The 23,544-nt window shown below is 57.9% G+C and overlaps 3 protein-coding genes across 14 annotated transcripts in view; 1 reads left to right on the top strand and 2 right to left on the bottom strand.

Annotated features, from left to right (window-relative positions):
• Lims2 (LIM zinc finger domain containing 2) overlaps nucleotides 1-16,680 on the top strand; it is a 37,183-nt gene extending 20,503 nt beyond the window's left edge. For 7 of the 9 annotated variants that reach the window (XM_005315872.5, XM_078017273.1, XM_005315871.5 and 4 more), the window contains 8 exons: nucleotides 1,813-1,879; nucleotides 2,150-2,270; nucleotides 12,396-12,545; nucleotides 13,229-13,379; nucleotides 14,208-14,300; nucleotides 15,064-15,112; nucleotides 15,259-15,334; nucleotides 15,840-16,680. In XM_005315872.5, the coding sequence (XP_005315929.1) occupies nucleotides 1,813-1,879; nucleotides 2,150-2,270; nucleotides 12,396-12,545; nucleotides 13,229-13,379; nucleotides 14,208-14,300; nucleotides 15,064-15,112; nucleotides 15,259-15,334; nucleotides 15,840-15,987 (855 nt within the window). In that variant the 3' untranslated portion in view covers nucleotides 15,988-16,680. Of the gene's footprint in view, nucleotides 1-1,812; nucleotides 1,880-2,149; nucleotides 2,271-6,253; nucleotides 7,451-12,395; nucleotides 12,546-13,228; nucleotides 13,380-14,121; nucleotides 14,301-15,063; nucleotides 15,113-15,258; nucleotides 15,335-15,839 lie in introns of those variants that run through there. The other 2 variants (XR_013424048.1, XM_040294204.2) reach the window with 2 other exon arrangements.
• Gpr17 (G protein-coupled receptor 17) lies at nucleotides 446-17,221 on the bottom strand. The gene is made up of 3 exons (XM_040294206.2): nucleotides 17,115-17,221; nucleotides 8,615-8,707; nucleotides 446-6,037 (listed from the first exon to the last, which is right to left on the bottom strand). Exon 3 carries the CDS (start codon nucleotides 6,028-6,030, stop codon nucleotides 5,014-5,016), a length of 1,017 nt encoding a protein of 338 aa, XP_040150140.1. The 5' UTR covers nucleotides 6,031-6,037; nucleotides 8,615-8,707; nucleotides 17,115-17,221; the 3' UTR covers nucleotides 446-5,013.
• A 173-nt stretch (nucleotides 17,222-17,394) lies between these two features.
• Myo7b (myosin VIIB) overlaps nucleotides 17,395-23,544 on the bottom strand; it is a 78,499-nt gene continuing 72,349 nt past the window's right edge. For all 4 annotated transcript variants that reach the window (XM_078017270.1, XM_078017272.1, XM_040294199.2 and 1 more), the window contains 11 exons: nucleotides 23,306-23,459; nucleotides 22,737-22,892; nucleotides 21,729-21,834; nucleotides 20,722-20,835; nucleotides 20,332-20,419; nucleotides 19,812-19,918; nucleotides 19,102-19,287; nucleotides 18,684-18,800; nucleotides 18,403-18,486; nucleotides 18,085-18,204; nucleotides 17,395-17,695 (listed from right to left, as the gene is read on the bottom strand). In XM_078017270.1, coding sequence (XP_077873396.1) covers nucleotides 17,594-17,695; nucleotides 18,085-18,204; nucleotides 18,403-18,486; nucleotides 18,684-18,800; nucleotides 19,102-19,287; nucleotides 19,812-19,918; nucleotides 20,332-20,419; nucleotides 20,722-20,835; nucleotides 21,729-21,834; nucleotides 22,737-22,892; nucleotides 23,306-23,459 — 1,334 coding nt within the window. In that variant the 3' untranslated portion in view covers nucleotides 17,395-17,593. The remainder of the gene's footprint in view (nucleotides 17,696-18,084; nucleotides 18,205-18,402; nucleotides 18,487-18,683; nucleotides 18,801-19,101; nucleotides 19,288-19,811; nucleotides 19,919-20,331; nucleotides 20,420-20,721; nucleotides 20,836-21,728; nucleotides 21,835-22,736; nucleotides 22,893-23,305; nucleotides 23,460-23,544) is intronic.

Below are 23,544 nucleotides of genomic sequence, written 5' to 3'. Positions count from 1 at the left end.
GCATGTGCAAAGGCCCATGGTGGTGGGGGGTGCGGGGTGTTTGGGGAACAGTAGGAAGGCCATCATGGAAGCAGAGGGAACAGGAGAATGGCAGGAGATGGGGATGACAGGGAGATGGATCTCCTTTGGTCCTGTAGAGCCATATAGAACCTTAGGCTTCCACCCCGCAAGAGATTGGAGTAGGAATGCAGAGTCATACCATATGCCTGATCTTGGAAAATGACCCCTCTGGTTGCTGTGTTAGAGGAAACTGTCAGGGGGCTGGGGACAGAAGCTGGAGGCCAGGTGGGACCCGGAGCTGGGTTGTTAACAATGATCCAGATAAAAGTGAAGGGACCTCGAGTGGCTGTCACCAGCTCATAGGAGCAGGTTGTTAAATCTTTAGTCTTGCAAAATGATTATTAAATAGTCATCATTAAAAAATTAAGTTGTGGAAATGCACAAATGTGAAGAAACATTTTATTAAAAACAAAGGTGGGGCTGGAGCTGGGGCTCAGCGGCAGAGCACTTGCCTGGCAAGTGTGGGGCACTGGGTTCCATCCTGGCACCACATCAAAACAAATAGAGGCCTTGAGTCCATACACAGCTAAAAAAAATACTTTAAAAAACCCCACAAAGGTAACTAATATATAAAACTCCCCATTTCCTAATTATTTTGTTACATTTTACTATCCTCTATGCTTCCGAGGTTATTTCTATCCTTCCTACCTCCAAGGCAGCCAGTGCCCATGTCTTCCCGACTGGGTCAGTGTTGCGTTGGCAGCTGGAAATCACCCTGGGGGGATGTTTTCACCAACACTATGCATCAGCCACCTCCCTCCATGCCACCGAGAGCTGGTTGTTACACACTTACCAGCACACCACTGACGGTGGCAGTGGAGGTGGGGACCAGGGACTGGGGGCAGATGCAGTAGCTTTTGAGGATCCTAAGGGATCGTTGGTGGATGGATGTGGGTGTGTGATCTGCCTTGCACAGTAGCATTCTTGTGGTGCTTCATAGCCTCCTGGGGAGTGCCGGCCAGCGGTAGAGGCAACGGGAAGAGTAGACGGTTCTGAAGGGGCCATGTGCTTAGAACAAAGCCTGGCATACAGTAGGCGCTCAGATATCACTGCAGGATGAACTTAAACCTCCATTGCCTCCCCAGGACAATGGATAGGGCTGCAGTCAAATAGGCACTTGTTATAGAAAACAGAAAAGCCAGATTTTTAAACAAGAAAAAAATTGTTCAGGGAGAGGGAGACAGGCAGGCTCTGACATCCTGGGGCCAGTACCTGGTCCTCGCTGCCCAAAAGTGGCTCCACGGGGGTGTCCACTCCCACTGGCTGCAGTACTCAGTTGTGCCTCCATTCCTGCCCTCCCCTCCCTCCCTCAGACCATCCTGTGTCCCCTTTTTAATTCTCTTCACTCTTTTGTGACCTCTGGATTTTCCATACAGAAAGGACACAGGAAATAGGGCAAAGAGATGCATATGATTTGAACTTGACCTCATCCCGTCCCAGCTTAAACTCCCTCCTGCAGTCTGGCCTGCTCTTGGGACCCACAGGGCCACCATCCTTAACATGCAGCAGGGGCCCTCTGAGAGCTGGCCTTGGGGACTTCTGCAGTGGTTCCTATGGAAGCCCCTTTCTGGGCACCTCTTTGTATCGTGGGCCCCACCCCCTGCTCTGGCTTCTGGAATGTCCTCCTCTCAGTTCCACACCCATCCGTCCCTGCCGTCAGGTCCTGACCCAACAAAGGCAGGGGTACGGGTGTGGAGGAGGCTCGTGGGAATGATGGGTGATTTATTGGTCTTGTCTATGGCCCCTTTGCAGTTTGAGGGCCGGAAATACTGCGAACACGACTTCCAAATGCTGTTTGCCCCGTGCTGCGGATCCTGCGGTGAGTCTGCTGCTGCCTGGGAAGTGGGAGGTGGGCGGGTGAGGGTCCTGCGGTGGAGTGCCCACGGGCCTGGCCTGCTGGGTGGAGGGGCTCTTCCCTGTCCACCTTGCCCGTCTCTGAGCATTTCCCTTCCAGCCCTCCACAGGCACCGCCTTCCTGTGCTGCAGGCAGGGTTCCTTGGACCAGGCTGAGCTTGGAGGAGCGCTGATGTGGACAGGGCCTGGCAGGGGCCAAGTCCTGCCCAGCAAGCAGGGACCTCTCCTCTTCCAGGCGAGTTCATCATTGGACGCGTGATCAAGGCCATGAACAGCAACTGGCACCCGGGGTGCTTTCGCTGTGAGCTGTGTGATGTGGAGCTGGCCGACCTGGGCTTTGTGAAGAATGCGGGCAGGTGAGGAGCCCCAGGGGCCACAGGCTGAGCCCCAGGCCCCTCCAGGCTCCCTGGCCTGTACTGATGTGGCTACCGACTCCCTTTTGTACCTCCAAGGTGGTCAGTACACCCCCAGTTTCTAATGAGGAGTGAGGCTGCAGAGACAGGGATGCGGGGCCAGAGCAGAGCCCCCCCTGGGCTTGGCACTGTTCCTCAAGGACAGCCAGCAGGCAGTGAGGACAATAGCCCTGGAGCAGGAGCCAGGAGGTGACGGTGGGTGGATAAGGAGCTTTGAGTTGAGCTGACACCCCTGGGGCCTCTCAGCATGCGGACTCCAGCTATCTGCACCCCCCAACTCTATAGACTCACATGACTGAAAGTTGCTGGAGAGAAGTCCCCCCAATCAGGACCATGCATTCGGGTAGTTCCCACCTTCAAGAAGCCTTATGATTCTCCCCACCCCTGCCTTTCCCAACTGCTGACCTCTACACCCCTCTGTAGAGTGATGGCCTTACCTCCCTCCTCCCTGGAGACGAATTTTGGGGTGCCCCATCCACACCTGCATAGCTGCAGCCCTTTCCAGCGCACCTGCCTGCTCCACCCAGGAGCCCCCACTACCCTAGTGTGCTCCCCGCGGCCACCGTGGGCACTAACAGGTCTCCCAGTGGCTTTCACGGCAATGCCCCTCCTTCAGGTGGAAACGCCTCTTCTCCCCATGAGAATCCATATCTCATGGTTTTCCCCTCCCTCATTCTCTTCTCTTCTCCTCTGGGGCTTTGTGCTTGGCCCCTCATGTCTGCCTTTGAAGACAGGCCTGAGACCCTGCATGGCCTGTCTGGATAGTTAAGGGCACCACCCCAGACCTCTTCCTACCAGTACTCAGTGGTCCACATGGCTGTTCCCTGGGGGGCACACTAGGCATCCCAAATGCAATGGGTCCCACCCCGAGTTTCCAGCTGGACGCAGTGGCTCACGCTTGTAATCCTAGTGGCTTGGGATGCTGAGGCAGGAGGAAAGTGAGTTTGAGGTCAGCCTGTACAACTCAGCAAGACCTTGTCTTAAAATAGGGCTGGAAATGTAGCTCAGTGGTGGAGTGCCCCTGGGTTCAATCCCCAGTATGAAACAAAAAGCAAACCACTGAACTCACTGATGACCAAGTCTGCCTCTCCGTGTCCCCACATCAGAAGAGGCAGCACTGCCCCAGAGACCCCCTAGCTGTCCATCTGACTGCCGCACCCTCTCCCATGTAGGTACTAAGTTTTCTGCTGCAGCACCTCCCCTGACCCTTCCTGATGTGGCCTGCAGTGATCTTGTCCATTTGCTGCTTCATGAGAAAAAAGATGGCCTCACGTCATTCTTGGTGTCTGCAGGGCGGGCACAGTGCTTGGCGCTCTGCAGGTTGTCTGGGTGAGGGGCTGTGGGGCACTGATGGCACAGTGCAAGAGCTAAAGGACAGCTGTTGACCACTGGGGTCATCAGCCAGGTGTGAGCTTGGAAGGAGTCCTGTCCCCTCCTGAGCCAAGTCTTGCACAGGGCCACTGCTCCATTCACTGGTTGGGAAAATGAGAAGAGGCCAAAAGTGCTTTGAAAAGTAGCATGTGGTAGAAAAGCGGTAATGACAGGGGACAGGGTGGCAGCCAGGATGCTGAGTAATGAAAGTCCTCGTTTGGACCCTCCTGGCTCAGGCAGGCATGGGTGGCAGGCGTGGGCCACCAGAACCTTGGCAAGGGAGCCCCCACAGCTGCCCCAGCCTCTGCTTGGTCATTCTTGGGTTGAAAGGGAAGAGAAGTTCTGGGAAAGGCATCGCGTTGAGCAGACACAATAGCCTCCGTCAGCTTAAAACTACAATTCAGTTTATGATCAGTACAAACAAGTACAAAAAAGGACATGTTAGGGGGATGCATGCAGGCTACCAAGCGAGACAGCTCAAAACTGGGCGGGCAGAGGCTGGCTGAGTCCCCTCGGGAGGAAATGGGACTCAGGATGCCGCTGCCAGGTCTGGATTAGCAGGATACACACCGCGCTCCTTTTGCTGAGAGGCTCTAGGGATTGTCAGACCACAGGCAGGTCTCTGTGTAGCTTATAACAGGAGGGATCAGGATGAATGTGTTCTGCAAACCACGGCTGCTGGGTGTCACGTGGCAACCAGTCTGAATATACTTACGGCATTTAGCTACAATTTATAGTCCATCCCCCCAAAATTCAGAAAGGGCTCGCCTGGCAAAGGCACTGCAAAGGGAACTCCTTGTACGGTAGACACTGTCCCTACTCCTCCACTGAGATTCATGGGTGCCTCTTCTCCTGAGTCCTTTGCAGCCTTCCTTCTGGGCCTTTCTACGTGGCCTCCCTGCTGTGCATTTCTGTAATTAGGGAGGCTGGCAGTCTAGTGGGGGAAAGAAAGACCCTCAGTGTTCTGGAGTTGTTCCTCTGGGTCCCCTCCCCCTTTCCACGGGTGAACTCACTGGGTGTCTGGGAGCAACTAGGAAGCAGAGCCAACAGTCCCTGCAGAGGGACGGCCTCTCAATCCTCACTGATTCTTCTTCTTTTTTAGGGGTTCTGTGTGGTTAAGACCCAGCTCCGGTCTGGGTGACTTGGAAGTTCAGACCTTTGGGAGGGGCGAGTAGGGACCTGCTGAAACAGGTGGTTTGCTCAGGGAGATTGGAGCAGTGGGCAGCCTTCTCTTTGCTGAGACCAGTGTCACCCACCCTAAGGGGACCCTCCTCCTGCAACAGTCTGTGGCCCACCCAGGGACGGAGCCTCGGGCTCACAGCTCTGACCTGGCACTCAGCGAGCTCTCGTTGGTTTTCCCTTCAAAGCTGGGGGGCGGACCCGTGAGCCTTTTGCCGCAAAGCAGATTGCACAGGGCGTGACGGAACTTCTCAGCTACAAAGAAGTACATGACAGGGTCGAGGGCCCCATTGAGGCTGGTGAGACAGGAAGTGATGCGGTTTCCCAGGGCCAGGACACGCTGGGCCGTGCAGGAGGTCCCGCCGCCCCGGTAGTGCAGCACGTAGACGGAGCGGTGGACGTGGTAGGGCACGAAGCAGATCAGGAAGATGGCCAGCACCATGGCGATCATGCGGACGGCTTTGTTCTTGAGGCGCTTCTCCACGCGGGGGCCCTTTCTCAGGCTGCGGATGATCAGCAGGTAGCAGGTGACCGTGGTGACAAACGGGAAGGTGAAGGCCACGGCGAGGGACGCCAGGGCATGGTGGGAGGCCTTCTCTCGGTACAGCTGCAGGCAGACGACTGTGTGGTTGGTCTGGACCGTCTGTGGGCTGACCAGCAGTGGAGCCATGGCCACAGCCACCACCACCCACAAGAAGGCACAGGCCAGGTGAGCATAGAGAGGCCTGCGCAGCTTGAGGGACTTGACCGGGTGCACGATGGCCAGGAAGCGGTCAGCGCTGATGCAGGTGAGGAAGTAGATGCTGGCGTACATGTTGAGGTAGAAGAGGAAGCCGGTGAGTCGGCACGGGATTTCCCCAAATGGCCAGTGGTTCCCAGAGAAGTGATAGACGAGGCGGGTGGGCAGGACCAGCACACAGGACAAGTCGGCCACGGCCAGGTGCATCAGGAACACGTTGGCTGGGGTGCCTGACTTGTGGTCCCGGATGAAAAGCCACAGGGCCAGGGCATTGCCAACAAAAGCCAGGATGAAATCCAGGAGGTAGAAGCAAGCGAACAGCATGTTCTCCAGGGGCGTCTCCTGCCCACATTGCTCAGTGGTCAGAGATGAGTTGTCAGTCAGACTTGGGGAGGCCACCTCGAGGCCATTCATGCTGTGGCTGGAGGCAGAGCAGGGGACAGACATGGAGTGAACAAGCAAACAGGCCAGAGAGAACCCAGGCTAGCGAAGCTTTGCCCTTCAGAAGTCACAAGTAGGACCTCTGATGACTTCAGAACTTCCCACCCCTAACTGAGAGGAACAGAGCTGCTCTGAGCGGAGCATTACCACCAGGACTGCTGAGAACCCCTGTGCCCATTTGGGGGTGACTCATCATCAAAGGCATTCTGAATTTTAGCACAAGGTCAAAGCAAAACTGGGGCTTGAAGCTTTCCCCCTGAGTAGCTGTGTCCCTGACGAAATGGCCTGGGGCCAGTGCTGGGTGACCCAGAAATCTGCAGCTCCTCCCCACATTGTACCCCATGTTCTACTCCCTCAGGGCAGGGAGGGTGAAGTCAGCACTGTAGTGGGGAGATGTGAGCTCCGACTGTGTGAGGCTCTGGAGGGCAGGGAAGGGCCCCGTATTTCCTGTTCTCCCTCCAGGTGAGCCATCTGAACGGCAGACGGTGGCCCTCATTACCACTGACTGGGTGGGCTGTTTCTGAGAGCTGGCAATTCCTTCAGCCTCAGTCTTTCCAAGTGAACACCACTCTCCTTAAGTCCCAGAATCCTCCCTGACCTGTCTGCTTGGACCTTCTGGCACCCCTGCAGCCCCCGACCACGGTTCCCCCAGCACCCGACCTTCAGGAGCGCTTCCTCAGGAATGCAGCAAGGGCCATGTCGTGGGAGGAAGCCAGAGGCCTGCTCTGTCCACCAGCATCGGCAAGTGGACTCAGCCCACCAGTTCTGTTTTGGACATCCCACTGGGAGGAGGCCTGGATTGAGGAAGACCCTGTGCTTGGACCTCAGGCCAGCAGGATGTGTTTTCCCATCAGGTTGTTCCAACATCAAGAAGTGGGATCTTTTCAGGAGGTCAAGGGCCTAATGGCAGAGAGACTGGCTAGGATTTCCCTGGGAAGATCTGCAGCTCAGAGAGGCCTGGGAGGCTGCCTGAGGACTGTGGTCAGAGCCCTCCCTTGCTAACAAAGTGAAGCCCAGATCCTCATCAGTGCTCCCTACCCCTCCCCAACAGGGAAATCTGCTTTGCCTTGATTTAGTCCACTTAAAAGATCCAAGAGAGAGAAGAAGGGGAGTCCCAAACACCTTGCTTCTTTTGCCCAGGACTGGGAGCTGGGGATGTGGGCAGGAGAGGGTAGATGATGGGGCCAGAGGAGCCTACAGCCTAGGGTGGGGCAAGAGACTGGACGTGGCTCAGGAGGCCAATGCTGACCCTGACTTCTCATCTCTGGTCTGTCTGAACCCAGAGCTAGGAAGGGGCTGAGCTGGCTGCCCTCTACCCTGGGCAGTCGGTTGGACCTGGACTGTGCTCTACAGTACATTTGTCACCTGGTTCCTCCAGGAGGTCAGCTCACAGGTATGGCCCCCACCCTTACCCACACATGGCATGGTCAGGGCCTTCTTCCTCTTGTGTGTGCTGGTTCTAGGAGGTTGGCATCGGGTGCTCCATTTTACAAAGGGGGAAAACAGGGCTTGGCGTCTGCTTTCTTGCCTGAAGTCACATAGCAGGGGGCAGTGGCCCTGGAGTTGGAAGTTGGATCAGAGAGACCCAAGGCTCCCAGGACACTACCTCTGGAGACCCACGAGGGCTCCGTGGCCGGAGCCAGGAGTGTGATTTGTCTCAGAGCTCATTCTGGAGTTGTCTCTGGCTCAGTGTCTCCTTCTTGGGACCTGGCTGAAGGACTGGCCACCTAATTTGGGGGACCAATGTGAAATGACAATGTGTATTCCTTGCTTGAAAAGTAAGAATTTCAAGACACGACAGCAGAGCATTAAACCACTCAGGGCTCCGAGTGTGTGACTACAGGGCTCACACCCCAGAGTGCTGGATGGGCTGTGGCATCCAGTTCTGCCTTGCCTTCTGCCAGGTGGCCTTGCCTGTTGATGCTGCCCTTGGCCTGCCACCTAGGCTGGAGACTGGGGATACTCACTCTTGGTGACTGAGACTGTCTGGGTTGTTTCTGTTTTGCTGTGATTTCTCCTTCCATTTCTCTCGCTCCCTTGTCCCTTAGAAATTTGAGCCTCAGCCTAGATCTATGGGTCCTCTGGGCTCACTCTGCTCAGACAGTCACAGAGCATGAGCTACTAAGAGCAGCGTGGAGTATGGCATGGACCTGGGGCAGTCTGGGCCCCGTGGCTGCAGGTCAGATGGGCCTTGGGCCTCCATGGAGGGGCCATACAGGCAGACGCGGCTGGAGGAGGAAGCCATGGGTGGCAGTACTGTGGTTGGCAGAGGTAGTTTTCTGTACATTGGTCACCTGTCACTTCCTGGCCCGAATCTGGCTCTAGAAAGCCTTGTGGCCGTGGGTGCTGGCTGACTGTCACCGCGGCGTGGGCCTGTGGGAAAGTCCCCTGTCCTTTATAAGCCCCCAATGGAGGGGCAAAAACACTGCATTGCAGGTCGCTGTGAGTTCAACTTTGGCCTAGCCATTATCAAGGAGACAGGGACAAGAGATGCCCCATGTTCACCAGCAGGGTGACTCCCGGACGCCCTGCCTGCCCGCCCCGTCCTGCTCCTTACCTCTCACAGCTGGTCCAGGAGGAACGGACAGGAGCTGGGATGGCAGGTGAACCGTGGGCGCGGGCGGTGGCGTCGGCGGTGGCCTCTGTGCAGCTGTGGGTGGACAGCTGGCTATTTAAGGAGAGGAAGGGCGCCTGCAGCCCCTCCAGCCCTGAAAGGCTACTTCATTCCTGAGGGGTCCCTTGTGGGGTGGGCTGCTCCTCCGGCTGCCTCTGCTGCAACGGGGCTGTGAATTTTGCAGTGTCCCCAGCCTGTGAACCCCCCTCCCAGCTTGGCCACTGAGCGTCACAGAGGCTGAGTGTGTGACTGCTTTGGGAGCCTGGGAGTGGGTGACGGCTGGGGCTGGGTGGGGGGCTCTGATTGAAGCTGACAGACACAAGGGGATATTTCAGAAGGGGATGGTTTCCTACTAATGGGGGGGGGCAGGGAGGGGCCAGCCACCATGGCAACAGGCCCGCGCTCCCAGGCCTGCGCTGGGTGGGCGGGAGGGGGTGTCCATGAATGCAGAGGGCGGGAGGCTGAGGAGTCTTGTTGGGCGGAATGAGAGGGGATTCTTTCAGGACACTTGCTGTACGGTCCTTGTGTCCTGCCCTGTATAATTAGGCTCCGTTTGGGCATGTGGAATAAATCATGGCCTTTATGTAGAATCAAGCACAGCTGCAGGCCGCCTCATAATGGGGCGCTGTCTGTCCCGTGGGGACGCAGCTCAGCCAGGCAGGCCCAGCTCTTGCCGGTGTGGATTCTTCCCCAGCACAGAAGGGCCATCAAGAGAGCCACTGCGGCCCACTGACCGCTGGCTCCTAAGACTCCTCTATGGTTTGCTCGAGGTTGGGGCCCGAGCAATTTGGGTATTGCCAGGATGGCCTCTCCCAAGACTGAACCAAGCTCATTTCTCTCCATCTTGGCAAAAGACCTGGAGAACCAAATCAGCAATCCTGGTTTCAAAAGACTTTTAAGTTTTTATTTAAAACTTTATGTGGCTGGCACTTGGGAGTGCCTACCATGTGCACTATCTGAAATTTACCTTTTTGCATAACCCTGTGCTCTCTGAATTATTGCCCCATTTTGTAGGCAAGGAAACTGAGGCTCAGAGAGGTGAAGTAACCTACTCAATGGCAAATGCCAGAAAATGACAGAGCCAGGGTTTAAACCCAAGCCTGTGTCACTCAAGAAGCTATGCTTCCTGTGTGGGTTCTGTGTTTTTTTTTTTTAGTCCTGGGGAGTGAATCCAGGGGTGCTTAACCACCAAGCTACATCCATATCCATTTTTTTGTGTTTTATTTAGAGACAGGGTCTCACTGAGTTACTTAGGGCCTTGCTAAGTTGCTGAGGCTGGCTTTGAACTCGTGATCCTCCTGCCTCAATCTCCCAAGCCACTGGGATTACAGGCATTTGTACACATGGCTTTGTGGTTCTCTTTTGCTGCTGTACCTTAATGTTAGAATTCTTAGTTTCCATTTGAATTCTACTTGGAAAAAAAATTCCAAAGGTCCTCTTTGGATCTGGTGTTGGGATTGAGTGTATCCTGAACCTGTTTCCCAGCTGGGATGTCTACAGGAGTAGGGGGCTCCTCTGCCCTGCCTGGGAGCCAGTGGGTAATCAGGTATCTGAGCCAGGGTAGAGGTCCCTTTCCTGTTGTGCCCTGGGTGGGCTTTCTGGAAGAACTGACTCACACTGGATGAAAATGTGGGTGTGTGCTGGGTGCAGTGGAACACGCTGCCATCTTGGCAACTCAGGAGGCTGAGGCAGGAGAATTGCAAGTTCAAGACCAACCTGGGAAACTTATTCAGTCCCTATCCCAAAATAAAAGATTAAAAGGCCTGGGGGATGTAGCTCAATGTTAAAGTGCCCCTGGGTTTAATCCCTAGTAACACACACACACACACACACACACACACACACACACACACACACACACACATACACACAAAGAAAGAAAAGGAAAAAAGAAATGTGGGCGTTTCTGGGTTCCCCCTGACCTGCCCTTCCATTTCCTTAATGCTAGGGATTGAACCCAGTGCCTCGTACATGCTAGGCAAGTGCTCTTCCACTGAGCCACCCCCCAACACACACCAACAGACTTTTCATTATCGAGGAGACTCCTGATGGAGGCTTGAAGGGCGTTGACCATTGCGGTAGAATTTGGGAAGTTGAGCAAATTTCTACAGCTTTGAAATAGAGTTATTCTATATGAGTTGAATGTTGTCCTCATGCTAAGGAGTAATCTCCAAAATTGGGAGTGGGACTACGGGGAATGACTATGTGACAGAGGCCGGGGGAGTGGGCTGGTCACAGTCGGGGGAGTGGGCTGGTCACAGTCGGTGGTTGGGTGGGGCGGATCAGCCCTAGGCCAAATGTGGAGGTGGTGTGGGTGGGGGCTGGGGCGTAGGTGTCTGGGTGAGGGTGGGATCCCTGGATCATGTTGATGAAGGCTGCTGCTACAGGCCACATCTGCTGTCCACTGTGGGGTGGGGAGAGCCAAGGGCCTAGGCCAGGCTTGGCCAAGTCACAGGGAGATGATGTATTGCGCAATCACTTGTTCTCTCACATATTCCATAAGCTGATCCTGAGCCATTGCCTCATGCTGGGCACCCTGCACCTGCCAAAGGCACAGCTGGGAGCCCGGCAGATGTTAGCAAGTGGTTCCCAGGACCTCGCTGGGACATTCCCCCTGGTAAAGTCGGACTCAGGGGCAAGTAAAGAGCAGGGAGCTGCGGGATAGAGTCCAGATCCAAACAGACATAGCGGGCTTGGGGGTCCAGGCTGGGGACACTGAGTTGACTGCCCACTCTCACCTGGCAGGGAGGTTTTGAATGAGAGTCAATCCCTTATGTAAACTGCCAGCCTGTAAAAGGAGCCAACATTGAGGTTGCCGTGTGGAGGTCGGAAGGGTGAAGGGGCATCCCCGTGGATTGGGGGCCTGGGACAGAGGGTCTGGCTGCATCAGGAGCACATTTAGATTGGGGTGGCAGGTGGGGATAGAAACAAGGGGCGCTGGATTTCCCTCTTTGTCTATCTTTGCCTGAGGACCCTGAATCTAAATTCTTGCCTCCTTTGAGGGAGGGGAAACAGAAACCATGTTGATTTCTCACTCAGTTGAGACCACAGCTGTGGAGTAGCATCAGAAATGACTCTGAGGTCTTCACAAAAAAGACTCTGTGATGACAGTTCCTGGGTTTGGGGCCTCCGTCTGACACAGCCGCACTTGTCTTTGGAGACAGAAGGTGCCTGTACACGTTAGGACCCCTTTTTATCTGGTGCACCCCAAAGGAAAGGATGAGCCCGTTGTGCGGTCCTGTGCTTCGTGGCCACTCTGCTGGGCATAGTGGGATTTTGAAACTAACCTTCTCTGTAGCTCCTGTTAGGACATTTGAGACATGAAACTTGTTTTCCAGCGAATGTCAATTAAATGTCTTTTCTGTTCCATATACTATCCTAGGTTCAGGAAAAGTGGAAACATACCACTTTTAAAAGAAGAAACATACTAGCCAAAGAGAGAAAAACATGAACATTCTGCTGTATGCCTAGTCTTTTTCCTGAGCACAGGAGGCCACTTCTTTTAAAGGGTGCACCTGTGCCGCCCTGGGCCCTCTTTTTAAAGGGTGCACCTGTGCCCCCCTGGGCAGCTTGCTTTCCTGCTTTCTGGGATGAGCCTCATTGAAGCCCCAAGGCTCTGGCTGAGGCTGCAGGCAGGGTCCTGGGCTCTCTTCTACAGGTGGCCTGGCCATCCTGGGAGCAGGAGGTATTGACCTGCCCCTAACAATACCCTCACCTCCCACAGGCACCTGTGCCGGCCTTGCCACAACCGTGAGAAGGCCAAGGGCCTAGGAAAGTACATCTGTCAGCGGTGCCACCTGGTCATTGATGAGCAGCCCCTCATGTTCAGGAATGACGCCTACCACCCAGATCACTTCAGCTGCACCCACTGTGGGTAGGTGCCTATCCTGTCCCTGGGGTGGGGGCCGGTGGACAGCCATGGCTGTCAGAGAGCAGGGGTGGTGGGACCCGCACCTAGGGCTGAGGCAGGAGAGGTGAACCAGGTGGGCAGAGAGGGTGTCCACACCATGAGGTGCAGAGCTGCAGGGAAGAGGTAGAATGGGGACTGGGAAGTGGCTGGGGCCGGAAGCTCCTCTCTCCAGGACTCTGTTCAGTGGGTAATTGAGACTTGGGGGGCGAAAGCGGGAGGTTGGTCCCTGGACTGCAGAGACCATGGCTGAGACGGAGCAGAGAGGTAGGGGTGGAGAGTGAGGTTGGTGCTGGTGTGGGAGAGGGACGAGGAGTTATTCCCTCAAAGTCTCTTCTGGTCCCTTCCGTGCCTGTCCCAGACACCCAGTCTGCTTTTGGAGGAGGAGGGAGGTCTGAGAACAGACCTGCCTCTCAAAGGGCTGATGGGGCAGAACACAAGGGCCCTTCTGCCAGGCCTGTGGGGGAATTCTGTGCTCCAGGGCCTGTCTGGGGCTCATACAGGAAGTCTCCAAAAAAACCAAAGATCAGAGAGTTTCGGCTCAGCCTGAGTGGGGCCTTTCAGGGCACAGTGCCTTTGGGCTAGAGAGGCTGGAGTGACCCTGCCAAAGGTCAGGGGTGACACCTGGAGGAGTCTGTGCTGTCTTCCAGGAAGGAGCTGACTGCCGAGGCCCGGGAGCTGAAGGGTGAGCTCTACTGCCTACCTTGCCATGACAAGATGGGGGTCCCCATCTGCGGGGCCTGCCGCCGGCCCATTGAGGGCCGTGTGGTCAACGCGCTGGGCAAGCAGTGGCACGTGGAGGTGAGACTGGCAGTAGCACAAGGCTTCAGGTTGAGGGGTGCCCCCATTCACAGCCCCCTTCACATCCCAGCCCATACTGTGCACTGGCTCCCGGAGAGGCCCAGCCTCAGGGAGCTACCCGTCTTGTGCATGGCCAGGGACCGCAGCTGTCCATAGGTGCCGGAGACCTGAGCCCACAGGTCTTGGTCAGGCAGCCACGTCCACCTTTCCTCTTCCACCTCCTGCATTTCAGAGGATTCCAGAGTTGGCCAGAGGCACCCCGAGGGTTATGGTGGACAAAATCAGCCATGTGCAGTCTCAAGGAGACGAGGCACTAGTAGGCTGCCCAGGTGTGCACACTGGGGTCACCTGGAGCTCTTGCCCCTGGACCAGGGCTTTAGTGTTCTTATAGACATACTTGGAAAGGATGTTTGTGTTCCCCGGTGGCCTGGCCATCTCTGTGTCCAGAAACTATGTATTGGGTGGCCTCTTTGAGAAGGTCCTATGAGAGACTGTGGGCCATGCTGCCCTGACCCAGGCCCTGGCCTGTGCCCCTGGGGGAGGTGCATCCTCACCTATGAAATGGCTGCAAACTGCCTCTCAGTGACCCTGTGTCTGGAGGACACCCCAGAGGCACCCTGCGGAGAGCAGGGCAGCTCCCACCCGTGAGAGGCCACCACACTGCAGCACCTTGCCAGCTTCTGGCTTCCGGGGAACCCCAGGCTGGGAGAGGACAGTGACGAGGGATGTCACTGTGTTCAAGGAGGACCAAGGAGTCGCCCTTCCCTCTGCCTCCTGGGGTCACTGCTCTAGCTCTGACACCTCCCCAGCCACCCTCTCTCCTCCCAGCACTTTGTCTGTGCCAAGTGTGAGAAGCCATTCCTGGGCCACCGGCACTACGAGAAGAAGGGCCTGGCCTACTGCGAGACCCACTACAACCAGGTAGGGCTGCAGGGCAAGCCCGCAGCACACGGGTCTGGGTGGACAACTGGGGGTCGCAGGGGGTCTGGGTGGACGGCTGGGGGTCACAGGGGATCTGGGTGGACGGCTGGGGGTCGCAGGGGGTCTGGGTGGACGGCTGGGGGTTGCAGAGGATCTAGGTGGACAGCTGGGGGTCGCAGGGGGTCTGGGTGGATGGCTGGGGGTTGCAAGGGGTCCAGGTGGACGGCTGGGGGTTGTGAGGGGTCCAGGTGGATGGCTGGGGGTCTCAGGGCCCTGAGGGAGGTGGGCTGGGGCTGTTGTGTGAGCAGGAAAGGCTGTGGGCAGTGACCTGAGAGCCCGTGGAGGGGCTGAGGCCAGGCCTGAATCCCAGCTTAGACTTGAGACATGAGCAGCTTTCTCTGCTCAATGTCCTTATTTAAAAATTGTGTGTCTGTGGCCGGTACCTGTTGTGAGGACCCAGCCAGATAACAGTGTGCGGTACCAGGCACATGGGGTGACAGCCAGCCTCCTCTTCCTTAACTACTGCTCTGGTGAATAGGTGGGGGCAGCCCACAGCCCTCCTGGTCACCAGCAGGAGCGACAGCACTCTTGGGGAGCAATGCCTTGTTCTTTCCCAGGGATGGATGTAGAGGGCCCCGTGCCCCCACCCCAAGCCTGAGGCTGTGCCTGGTGGGAAGGCTTCAGGGGATGCCTGAGAGTGGCCGTGTTGGGGGGCCTCAGGCTGGGGTCTGCAGCCCGCACTGATACCCTGCTCTGTCCACAGCTTTTTGGGGATGTCTGCTACAACTGCAGCCATGTGATCGAGGGTGATGGTGAGGCCCCTCTGTCCCTAAGTCCCTCCCACCCCCACCCTGCTCTCCCTCCAGGCGGTGGGCTCTGCAGCTGCTGGCCCAGCTGGCTCTGGCTTTGCACAGCTGGGCCTGCAGCTGACCTGCTAAGCCCCCTTCTGCCCTCACAGTGGTGTCTGCCCTCAACAAGGCCTGGTGTGTGAACTGCTTCTCCTGCTCCACCTGCCACAGCAAGCTCACCCTGAAGTGAGTCAACCTACTGCCTCCTCCCACCTGCAGGGGCGTGTGGTGGGGGCTCTCTGTAGGTCCTTTCCTTTTCTCATCCAGTCTTCCCTGCACACTGTGGTGGTCAGGCCCCGGGGATGCCAGGGGCAGCCCAGGCAGATGGGGACAGGTCCCGGGACTCCAGGGTATGGTGAAGGAGGGAGTAACACATCCACAAAGACTCTGAACTCTTGGCAGGGGAGGACATTCTAGCTCAGGGGACAGCATATGAAAGGCAAATATGTCAGGGAAGCCTGGATGGGACTGTGAGGAGTCCAGTGATTTGGAGCCCAGGCTTCCATGGGAAATAGGGAGCCATAGAGGGTTCTGGAGGGTCCGAATCTGAGAAGCCTCCAGGAGGGAAGGAGGCCCCAGGCCCATCTCCTTATCCCCATGTGCCCTGTGGCCAGAAGCAGGCCCTTGCTGCCTCTGGCTCATTATCTGGGTTCAGAGTCAGTGGGGCATGAACTGCTGGCTTCATCCCCAGGAACAAGTTTGTGGAGTTCGACATGAAGCCCGTGTGTAAGAAATGCTACGAGAAGTTCCCGCTGGAGCTGAAGAAGCGGCTGAAGAAGCTCTCAGATCTGACCTCCCGCAAGGCCCAGCCCAAGTCCGTGGATGTCAACTCTGCCTAAAGGCTCCCCAGTTGCCTGGCCCCCTTCTCCTGGCCGCCTTCCACTTCTCCACTCTTTCCTTCTCCCAGCCCGGTCCCCTGCCTTCTGCCCTCTCCCCATTCACCAGGGCCTCCCTCCCATCTGGTCTGGGTCTGTGTGCTCCAGCACCTCCCCCCTTGGCCATCCCCCTCCTTCCTCTTCTGTGTGGAGGCCTGATCCGCACCTGACAGCTGCTTCCACCTGTGCCCCTGACCTGTCCTGCTCTGCAGGGGTCTTCTTGGCACTCACTCTGCTATAGGGCCTCATCCCGAGTGGCACGTGGAGCACCCACGGCCATCAGGCCCAGACAGGAGGAAGCTTCTTGGGCTGGGGACACCACTCTTCAATCTCACAGTCACTCATTCAATCACGTAGGGTCCCTCTGATCATCCTGGGCCATGCCCACCCACAAACCGGCTGGAGGGACATGGCCCCAGCCCCTCCCTGACTCCAGGACCCTCTCTGACATCTTGTCTCAGCCACCCTCCTCAAGCTGCGGTTCCCCTCTCCTCAAACCCAGGATCTACGCTGAGCCTCTGGGCATGGCCTGGGGGCCAGGAGGTGGTGGAGTGAGGGGCGGCTCTCTCCCACTTCCAGGGCGGACCCATCCTCCGTGGCCAGCCGAGACCTGGCTGTGGGGCTCACCTTTGCACAATGAAGGCTTATTCACGTGCCCACCGTGGCCTATGTGGTTTGTGGCATCAGGGGTGGGGGGAGTGGGGTCTCCGCTCATGTGGACCCCCTGCTGCTGGGGTTACTAAACACCAGATAGGCAGGCAGAAGAGGTCGGGGGGACCCAGCCCTGTCTCAGGCCAAGCCGACAGACAGAAGGCCGCCAGGAACCGTCAGGCAGGTCAGGGGGTTATGGTCAGGGTGACTCTCAGGTGGTCTATGGAGGCTGGGCTGAGGGGTCTCTGAGATAGGTGGGGGGCGGGTGACCCAGACCTCCAAGCCTTGTATCCAGCTCTACCCATTGCCTGGGCACAGCCTGGCCTTAGCACAAAGTCAGCTACCCAAGAGAATGCTGGCCCCCCATGGCCTCCACCCCAGCCTCCCATGGCCTCCACCCCAGTCCCCCTGGAAACAGTGCACGTGTCCCTGTGTCTTACCGTGGGGGAGGAGGAAAGCGCAGGGGGTCCTGGAAGGAGGAATCTCAGTGAATACCCTGTGTCCAGTCTGAGGACAGGAAGGAAGGGCCAGCAGGAGGGAGAAGGAGGGAAGAAGGAGAAAGTGCACATGAGGTCATTCCTGGGGAATGCAGCTGTCACCCAGTTTCCTGGAGACGTTGCAGTGCTCTTTGCTGTTACTGGAAGAGACACTGTGGGGGGGGTCAGTGCCTCCCAAGCCTGCTGTCCACCTGTCACTCGGCCTGCTACCTCAATGACACGCTTCCACGGCTCCATGAAGTTTTATTAAATGTTCAGGGGGAGAGGTTCTCTCGGTCATCCTGCATGAGTCTGGAGCCAGAGACAACCTCTGGCCTCCATGGTCAGCACTCGGGAGACAGGCACCTGAGGGAAGTGGGGTGTGTGCAGGGGGCAGGCCCTGAGTTTATACCCTGAGGGATCCTAAATTGGGCAGGTGGCTGTTAAGTGCTGGCCAGGGATGGGGCCCGGGGGCCTCTTTGTTTGTTCACAGCGCTCAGGAGCTGTTGCACGTAGGATGTCAGCAGGTCGTCCATCTTGTAGCCCTGAATGGGGACAGGTTTGGGTCAGAGGCTGTGGGCACGGGGAGGGCAGCTGGGGTCTTGGATGCGGGGACCTGGTGGCATCCAGCTTCTCTGCTGCAGCCACACAGTGGGGAAGGAGGGCCCAGCTGTTGGGGTCCCCTCTGTCCTGTTGGGCCTGATTTCTCTCCATGCCTCCCCCAGTGGGCCCGACGGCACGGATCCCTGCTATGAGGTCTTGCCGCAGTGGCTGCCGACTGCTGGCCCTCGGGATGCACCTCATCTCCCTGCAGGCCTCTGTTGGCCCAGCATAGCCCTGAGCACCTGACCCCTCATGAGGTGAGGGCGGGAAGACCAGTCCCTGGTGCCTGCGGGTGCTGTATATCTGGGTGGGCGACAGGGCCTGGGCTCACCAGAGAGGTCTCACACAGCAAGCGCGTCCCCCGGCCCAGGCTCCCCAGTGCCATGTGGAAGTAGGTGCTACCACTGCTCCAGTTGGAGATCTTAGTGAAGGGGTAGGTGGTGAGCAGGTCCTGTGGGCAGAGAGGCAGGTGGGCAGGGACCACAGCCCGTGGGTTGTGCCTACCTGAGTGTGCGTGCGTGCATGTGTGTGTGTATTGGGGGACGGGAGGGCAGGCATGGCACACCAGACTGGTGACTGCAGCCCCACCTGCACAGGGGTCCTGGGACCCTGGTGACCCCCAGCCCTGCCCCAGGACTTGCTGTTCTACCTTGGTCTTGGGGTGGATGAGCAGGACCCCGTGTCGGTTGATGGCGATGAGGACAATGTCTGGATAGGACGGCTCTGAGGTTTGCTGGAGAGGGAGAGGCACGATGGTCATAGCCCAACCCAGAGGCCAGGTGTCCACTTTCTACGTGTTCACCTGGGGCACAGGCAGGTACACAGGTGTGCACACGCACACACACGCGTCTCTGTCAGACCTGGCAGTCAACCCCACCTGGTGGGTGCTTGGGGTCAGACTGAGTGGGGCTTGTGTGGGGTGAGGCTCACCTTCACCTCAAAGAAGGCAGACCCAAAGGTGGGCCACCGGCAGATCCATTTCAGGAAGGCCACCTTGGCCTCCTGCACGGTCTTGTCTTTGTGCTTATCACATTCCACGAGGAGGCTCTGGGGGGAAGACAGGACCAGTCAGGGCCTGAGTGGGGCTGTCCTGGCCAGAGGGGATTTTTCCTTCTGGACCTAGATGCCCCAGAGGCCTCTGAGGCCCTGGCCAGAGTGGCGCCCATCTGCCTGAGGGCCAGTCTAGGTGGAAGGTGGAGCGGCTCTGTGGATGGGGGGTTGGGGTAGGCATGGTGATCAGCCCCCTCCCATGCCCAGCAGTGTGCCCACACAGGCAGAACCTGACACCCAGGTGGGGTCCCTGGTAGGGCTGGCAGCCTGAGGATCCCCTCCACAACCCAACAAGCACCTTTTTCCACTCCTCGGAGGACATCAGGCGAGTGAGGTTCTCGGGCACCAGTTCCCTCAGGATCTTGGGTATACTAGCCAGCTGGGACCGGTCATTATCAAACTGGGCCTTGTAAATGAGGCCCGCCAGGTGGACAGCGTCTTCCCGGGAACACTTGTGGAACCCACGCAGGTACTTGGGCAGCTCCTGAGTAGTGGACATGCTGGGCCTCAGGCTGCTGGCTTATCTCCCACCTTCATGAGCAGGTGGGGGTGCTGGGGTATTAGCCTGTCCCCATCTGGGAGAGACTGAGCAGGTCAAAACTGAGGCCCTTGGTAGTTTTGGAACATGGGAGTGACCCTTGAGACAGGACACAGCTCCCTGACATCCTGCCGTGGTGGCCGCGGTGCTCTACCCACATAGAGTTGGTCCGTCAGGGCACCGGCCAGTACTCCACAAGCTCTGGGACCTTCTCTCCTCACCCCCTCCAATCCCGCTGCAGGTAACAGTGCAGTTACTGTTCCCAGATGCTGCTGTGCTCTGCTCCTGGCTCCAGAGTCCTCATGGGCTGGACCTGCCCACTTCATGGGACACTGGCTGGTGCCCTGGGGCAAGGCAGCCCTGCCCTGGCCTCAGCCTCCCAGACTCTCAGGGAGGATGTGGGATGGAATGGGAGTGGAGCCAATGGCCACAGGTGGGCAGGGGCTGGGTCGGGGAAGCCTGCCAGGTACCTGATGGTAGTGGAGTATGGTGTCTGCATTCACGTCCTTCCCTGGGGCCACGTTGATCCACAATTTCCGCATGAAGTACACCTGGTAGGGGAGTGTCACGGGGGCCCCTGGACGAGGGGCAGTAGTGGGCACCAAAATTGTTCCAGCAGGTTCCACAGCCCACTCCCATGGCCCAAACAAGGCCGTGCACCCCTGTTCCCTGCCTCAGCACACCTCCCTGCCCCCCACTTTGCTCCTGCTGCCACCTCCTTTGGAAAGTCTCACAATTTTTCCTCCCTGGCCTCCAACTCTTCCTCATCTTTCAAGAGTAGTGTGGGGGCCACTTCCTCCAGGAATGTTCCTGGACCTCCCCTTGGGGTTGGGGCCTGTCCACTACAGCCATCTCTGTGTCCAGGGGCATATAGGACAACAAGTGAATGAAGGAATGATCCCAGGGCCATGCAGCAGTGCTGGAAAGGCAGATAACCCCACGTTCTCCCCTCCATCCCAGCCAGTGCCCCCGCCCCTGAGACCCCCTAACCTTCTTTCTGGGGCTTGTTCTTCTTTACCCAGTCAGACATATGCCTCAAGGAGTCGAAAAAGAAGTCTCCTTCTTTCTGGCTGATGACCTGGGGTTGGGCAGGGATAGAGGGCAGGAAGGTAGTGTGGCTTCCAGGGAGACCCTGTGGGACTGGGGTCCAGTGGCCATCTACTTAGGCCTGGTAAGCTGGGTGCACTGTTGGCGTTGGAGTCACCCAGGCCCGGGGTGTGTGAGGCCAGGGCTTTAGCCCCAAGACCCACCTTCTTTCATCCTAACAGCCCAGCTGTGCAGGAATGGGCCTGGCCCAGCACAGCCATGCCGAGAGGCTGAAATCCACCCCGCCCCACAGGACCGCTGCCTGCCCTCCCTTGGCCTGCCAGGCCAGCACACCTTGTCTGAGATCTTGATGAAGAGGCTGCAGCCTTCCCAGGAGGCCAGCTGTAACCTGGTGGCGATGCTCTCACACACGTCTCGCACCCGAGTGTTGGCGCCCACCTCCAGCATCTGGGCAGGGAGATGGCAGGTGAGGGCCCCAGGCCCACGGGAAGCCTCCCCACGCAGCTGTCTCAGGGCAAGGCACAGCCTGGGAGCGCCCTTCATGGCTGGTGCTTTTGGTCCTTCATGAAACTCAGGCTGGGCGTGCTCTGGGCTGAGAGGGCCAGGCCTCCCTCCCAATGTGATCTGGAGGGTCACATTGCTTAGTCACAGCACTCACTGTCTGGGGACCCAGGGGGCCTAGACTTTGAACTTGCTGGGAGAGTCCTGCAGTCAGACCATGAGAAGTTTCCATTCTAGGGATTCAGCTGTCCCCAAGGCCATAGAGACCCACTTGCCAACAGGATGTGAAGATGGTACCATCTGCCTTGGCTGCTCAGTCCCCTGGGCCCGCCTCCCTTTGCTACCTCTTGCCAAGGGTCTCTTTGTCACAGCTGGGTCCTGATGGACTCCCAGTGCCCTCCATTCTCCTGAGCCGCCATGGCAGGCTCTGTCCACGAGGCACATCCAAAGCTGGCACCTGCTCACCATGGCCCCAGGGACCGACCCTAAGCCCTGGGCCTCAAACTTGCTGCCCACACTTCTGGTCACCAATTTTCTGTGTTCTTGACCTGGTGTTCCCAACTTACTATTTTGGATAGTCCCTACTTCCAATTGCACAAGCAGGCTCCCCCATGACCCCCTGCCCTCTGTATCTGTCCTCTTGGACTCTGCACCCCTGTGTTCCACACCCAGGTGGGGCCTGCAACCCAGGTGGACCGTGTGGGAGGGTGAAGGTGAAACCATCTGCTTCGGACTGGACAAGGCTCAGCTTGGGTGGCCAAGGAGCCCGCACAGTGGGGCGCGGATGCCCCACAGTCTCCTGAAGCTTGAGGCTTGTGGTACCAGGGTGGGGTACTAACCTCGTTGGTGTCATTGGGGAAGTAGATCTTGTGGCATAGTCGGGAGACATTCTGCTCGGCGGCCTCCACCTCCACCTGATGCGGGGGCTGCTTCCGAGGTCCTGTCCTGAGAGAGACAGTGCATGCTGCAGATGCTGTCCCCAGGCCCACCTTGCCCTTGCCCCAGCCACCAGCCTCCATTTGGACCCTAAGCCAGGCTCCAGAAACAGCCCCTGTGGTGACTTCTATGGGGGTTCAGGGGGTGTGGTGGGTTCCTCAGCCCAAGGGGTTGCGTCTGCTAGGTGAGCTCAGAGGAAGCCATGATGGAAGTAGGCCTGGGGTCACCTCCCAGATGGACATACATGAAGAAAGAGGAGCCCGTGCCAGGAGCTCCTGGGGGAAGTAATGTGGGCAAGGCCGGATGTGTCCTTATTCTCATTCAAAAGTGCATCAGGCAGGGGCTGAGGATGCTCATCAGGGTCTCTCTGAGAGTGCCCACCTCCCTTCATGACAGCAGCTGTCATGGACATGTGGCCACTCACAGTCAACTCCCCCCACTCCATGGCCACAGGAGGCCAAGCCAAGTGGAGGCAGGTGGTGTGCAGGAGGCTCAGGACAATCTAGGAAGGACTTCTGACTGTGGGAAGAACGAGGAAGGGAGGGGTCCCTGATTTTAGCTACCCTGGGCTGGGTGGGAACATCTAGGTCACCCTTGGCCAGTGTCCCTGTGTCCTGGTGGGCAGTGGTGGAGCAGGTGAGCTGCAGATAAGATAGCTATGACAGTCCTTTCTGACTGCCCAGACCTCACTGTGACCTTTAGGGGCCTCAGCCTCTGTCTCCTTTCCACTGTCTTGGGGCCTCGTCCTGTCTGTCCAGACTGACACCAGCTTTCGGAGAGATCCTCGGTCCACCCTCTGATGGGTCTCCCTGCTGACTGTGCTCCTCCTGGAGGGCTGGTCCAGGTCCCTCTGCACCCTGGCTTGCTGTCCCAAAGTTGATGCTCTGGGGGTCTGAGGGTGACCGGCTCACCTCAGGACCTTTTGGATGTGGCGGCTGCAGTCAGGGGCCAGCAGCTTCTTCCTCCGAGTGTCTAGGAACTTCTGGGCATGGGGCAGCAGGGCCTTGCCAGGTGGGAAGAGGCCCGTGCAGAGCCACAAGAGCTGCCAGCCGCGCTCCTCGCTGTACCTGGGGGGGGGGATGGTGGTGGCCATCAGCAGGAAGGGCTCCCTCCTGGGTCCCAGGCCAGGCAGGCAGCTGGGGTATAGCAGAAATGTAAGACCCGCCTGGGTCTGGAGGTCTGGGGGCCTGGCCAAGGGGAGGACTCAGGGGGACACCAGCAAGGCTACTGCCTGATTTCGTAGACCTTTCACAGCCCAGAGATGGAAAGGGGTACCATGGTGTCCATTTTGTGGACAGTGAGGTTCAGAGAGGCTGTGGCCTGCTCAGGTCACAGAGAGAAAGGGTGGAGCGGGCAGGGCACAAGGTGGGACTGTGCCCTCCTGTGCTGACCCCCCTCGGGATACCAGGAGAGCAGAGCTGGGGCCTAGGAGGCTGGATGAAGGCTGAGGGAGCCTTCCACCGGGCCACCCCTGGCAGACCTGTTGGAGTTCTGGGTCAGCTGCTTCAGGATCTGGCAGTAGACCTCGTCCTGCAGGGCTGAGTCCTGCAGGGGCAGTGAGAAGATCTGATCTGTGAGCTCCAGGGTGGGCCAGGCCTGCCGGGAGGGGTAGTCCCCCATGTACTTGAGGATGGGTGCAGATGTCAAGGAGAACAGCGCTGGGGGGTGGCCCTGAGCTGACCTCCTGACCAGGGCTAGCCACTGACCACTGGCCCCCAC

Source organism: Ictidomys tridecemlineatus, chromosome 7, assembly GCF_052094955.1.
Source record: "Ictidomys tridecemlineatus isolate mIctTri1 chromosome 7, mIctTri1.hap1, whole genome shotgun sequence".
Lineage (NCBI taxonomy): Eukaryota > Metazoa > Chordata > Mammalia > Rodentia > Sciuridae > Ictidomys > Ictidomys tridecemlineatus.
Note: the sequence above shows the minus strand (reverse complement) of the source record. Positions and strands in the feature narration are given on the sequence as shown.

Excerpts from the sequence above, each read along its gene's own strand:
- Gpr17 (XM_040294206.2), bottom strand. The coding sequence starts at position 6,030 with ATGAATGGCCTCGAGGTGGCCTCCCCAAGTCTGACTGACAACTCATCT.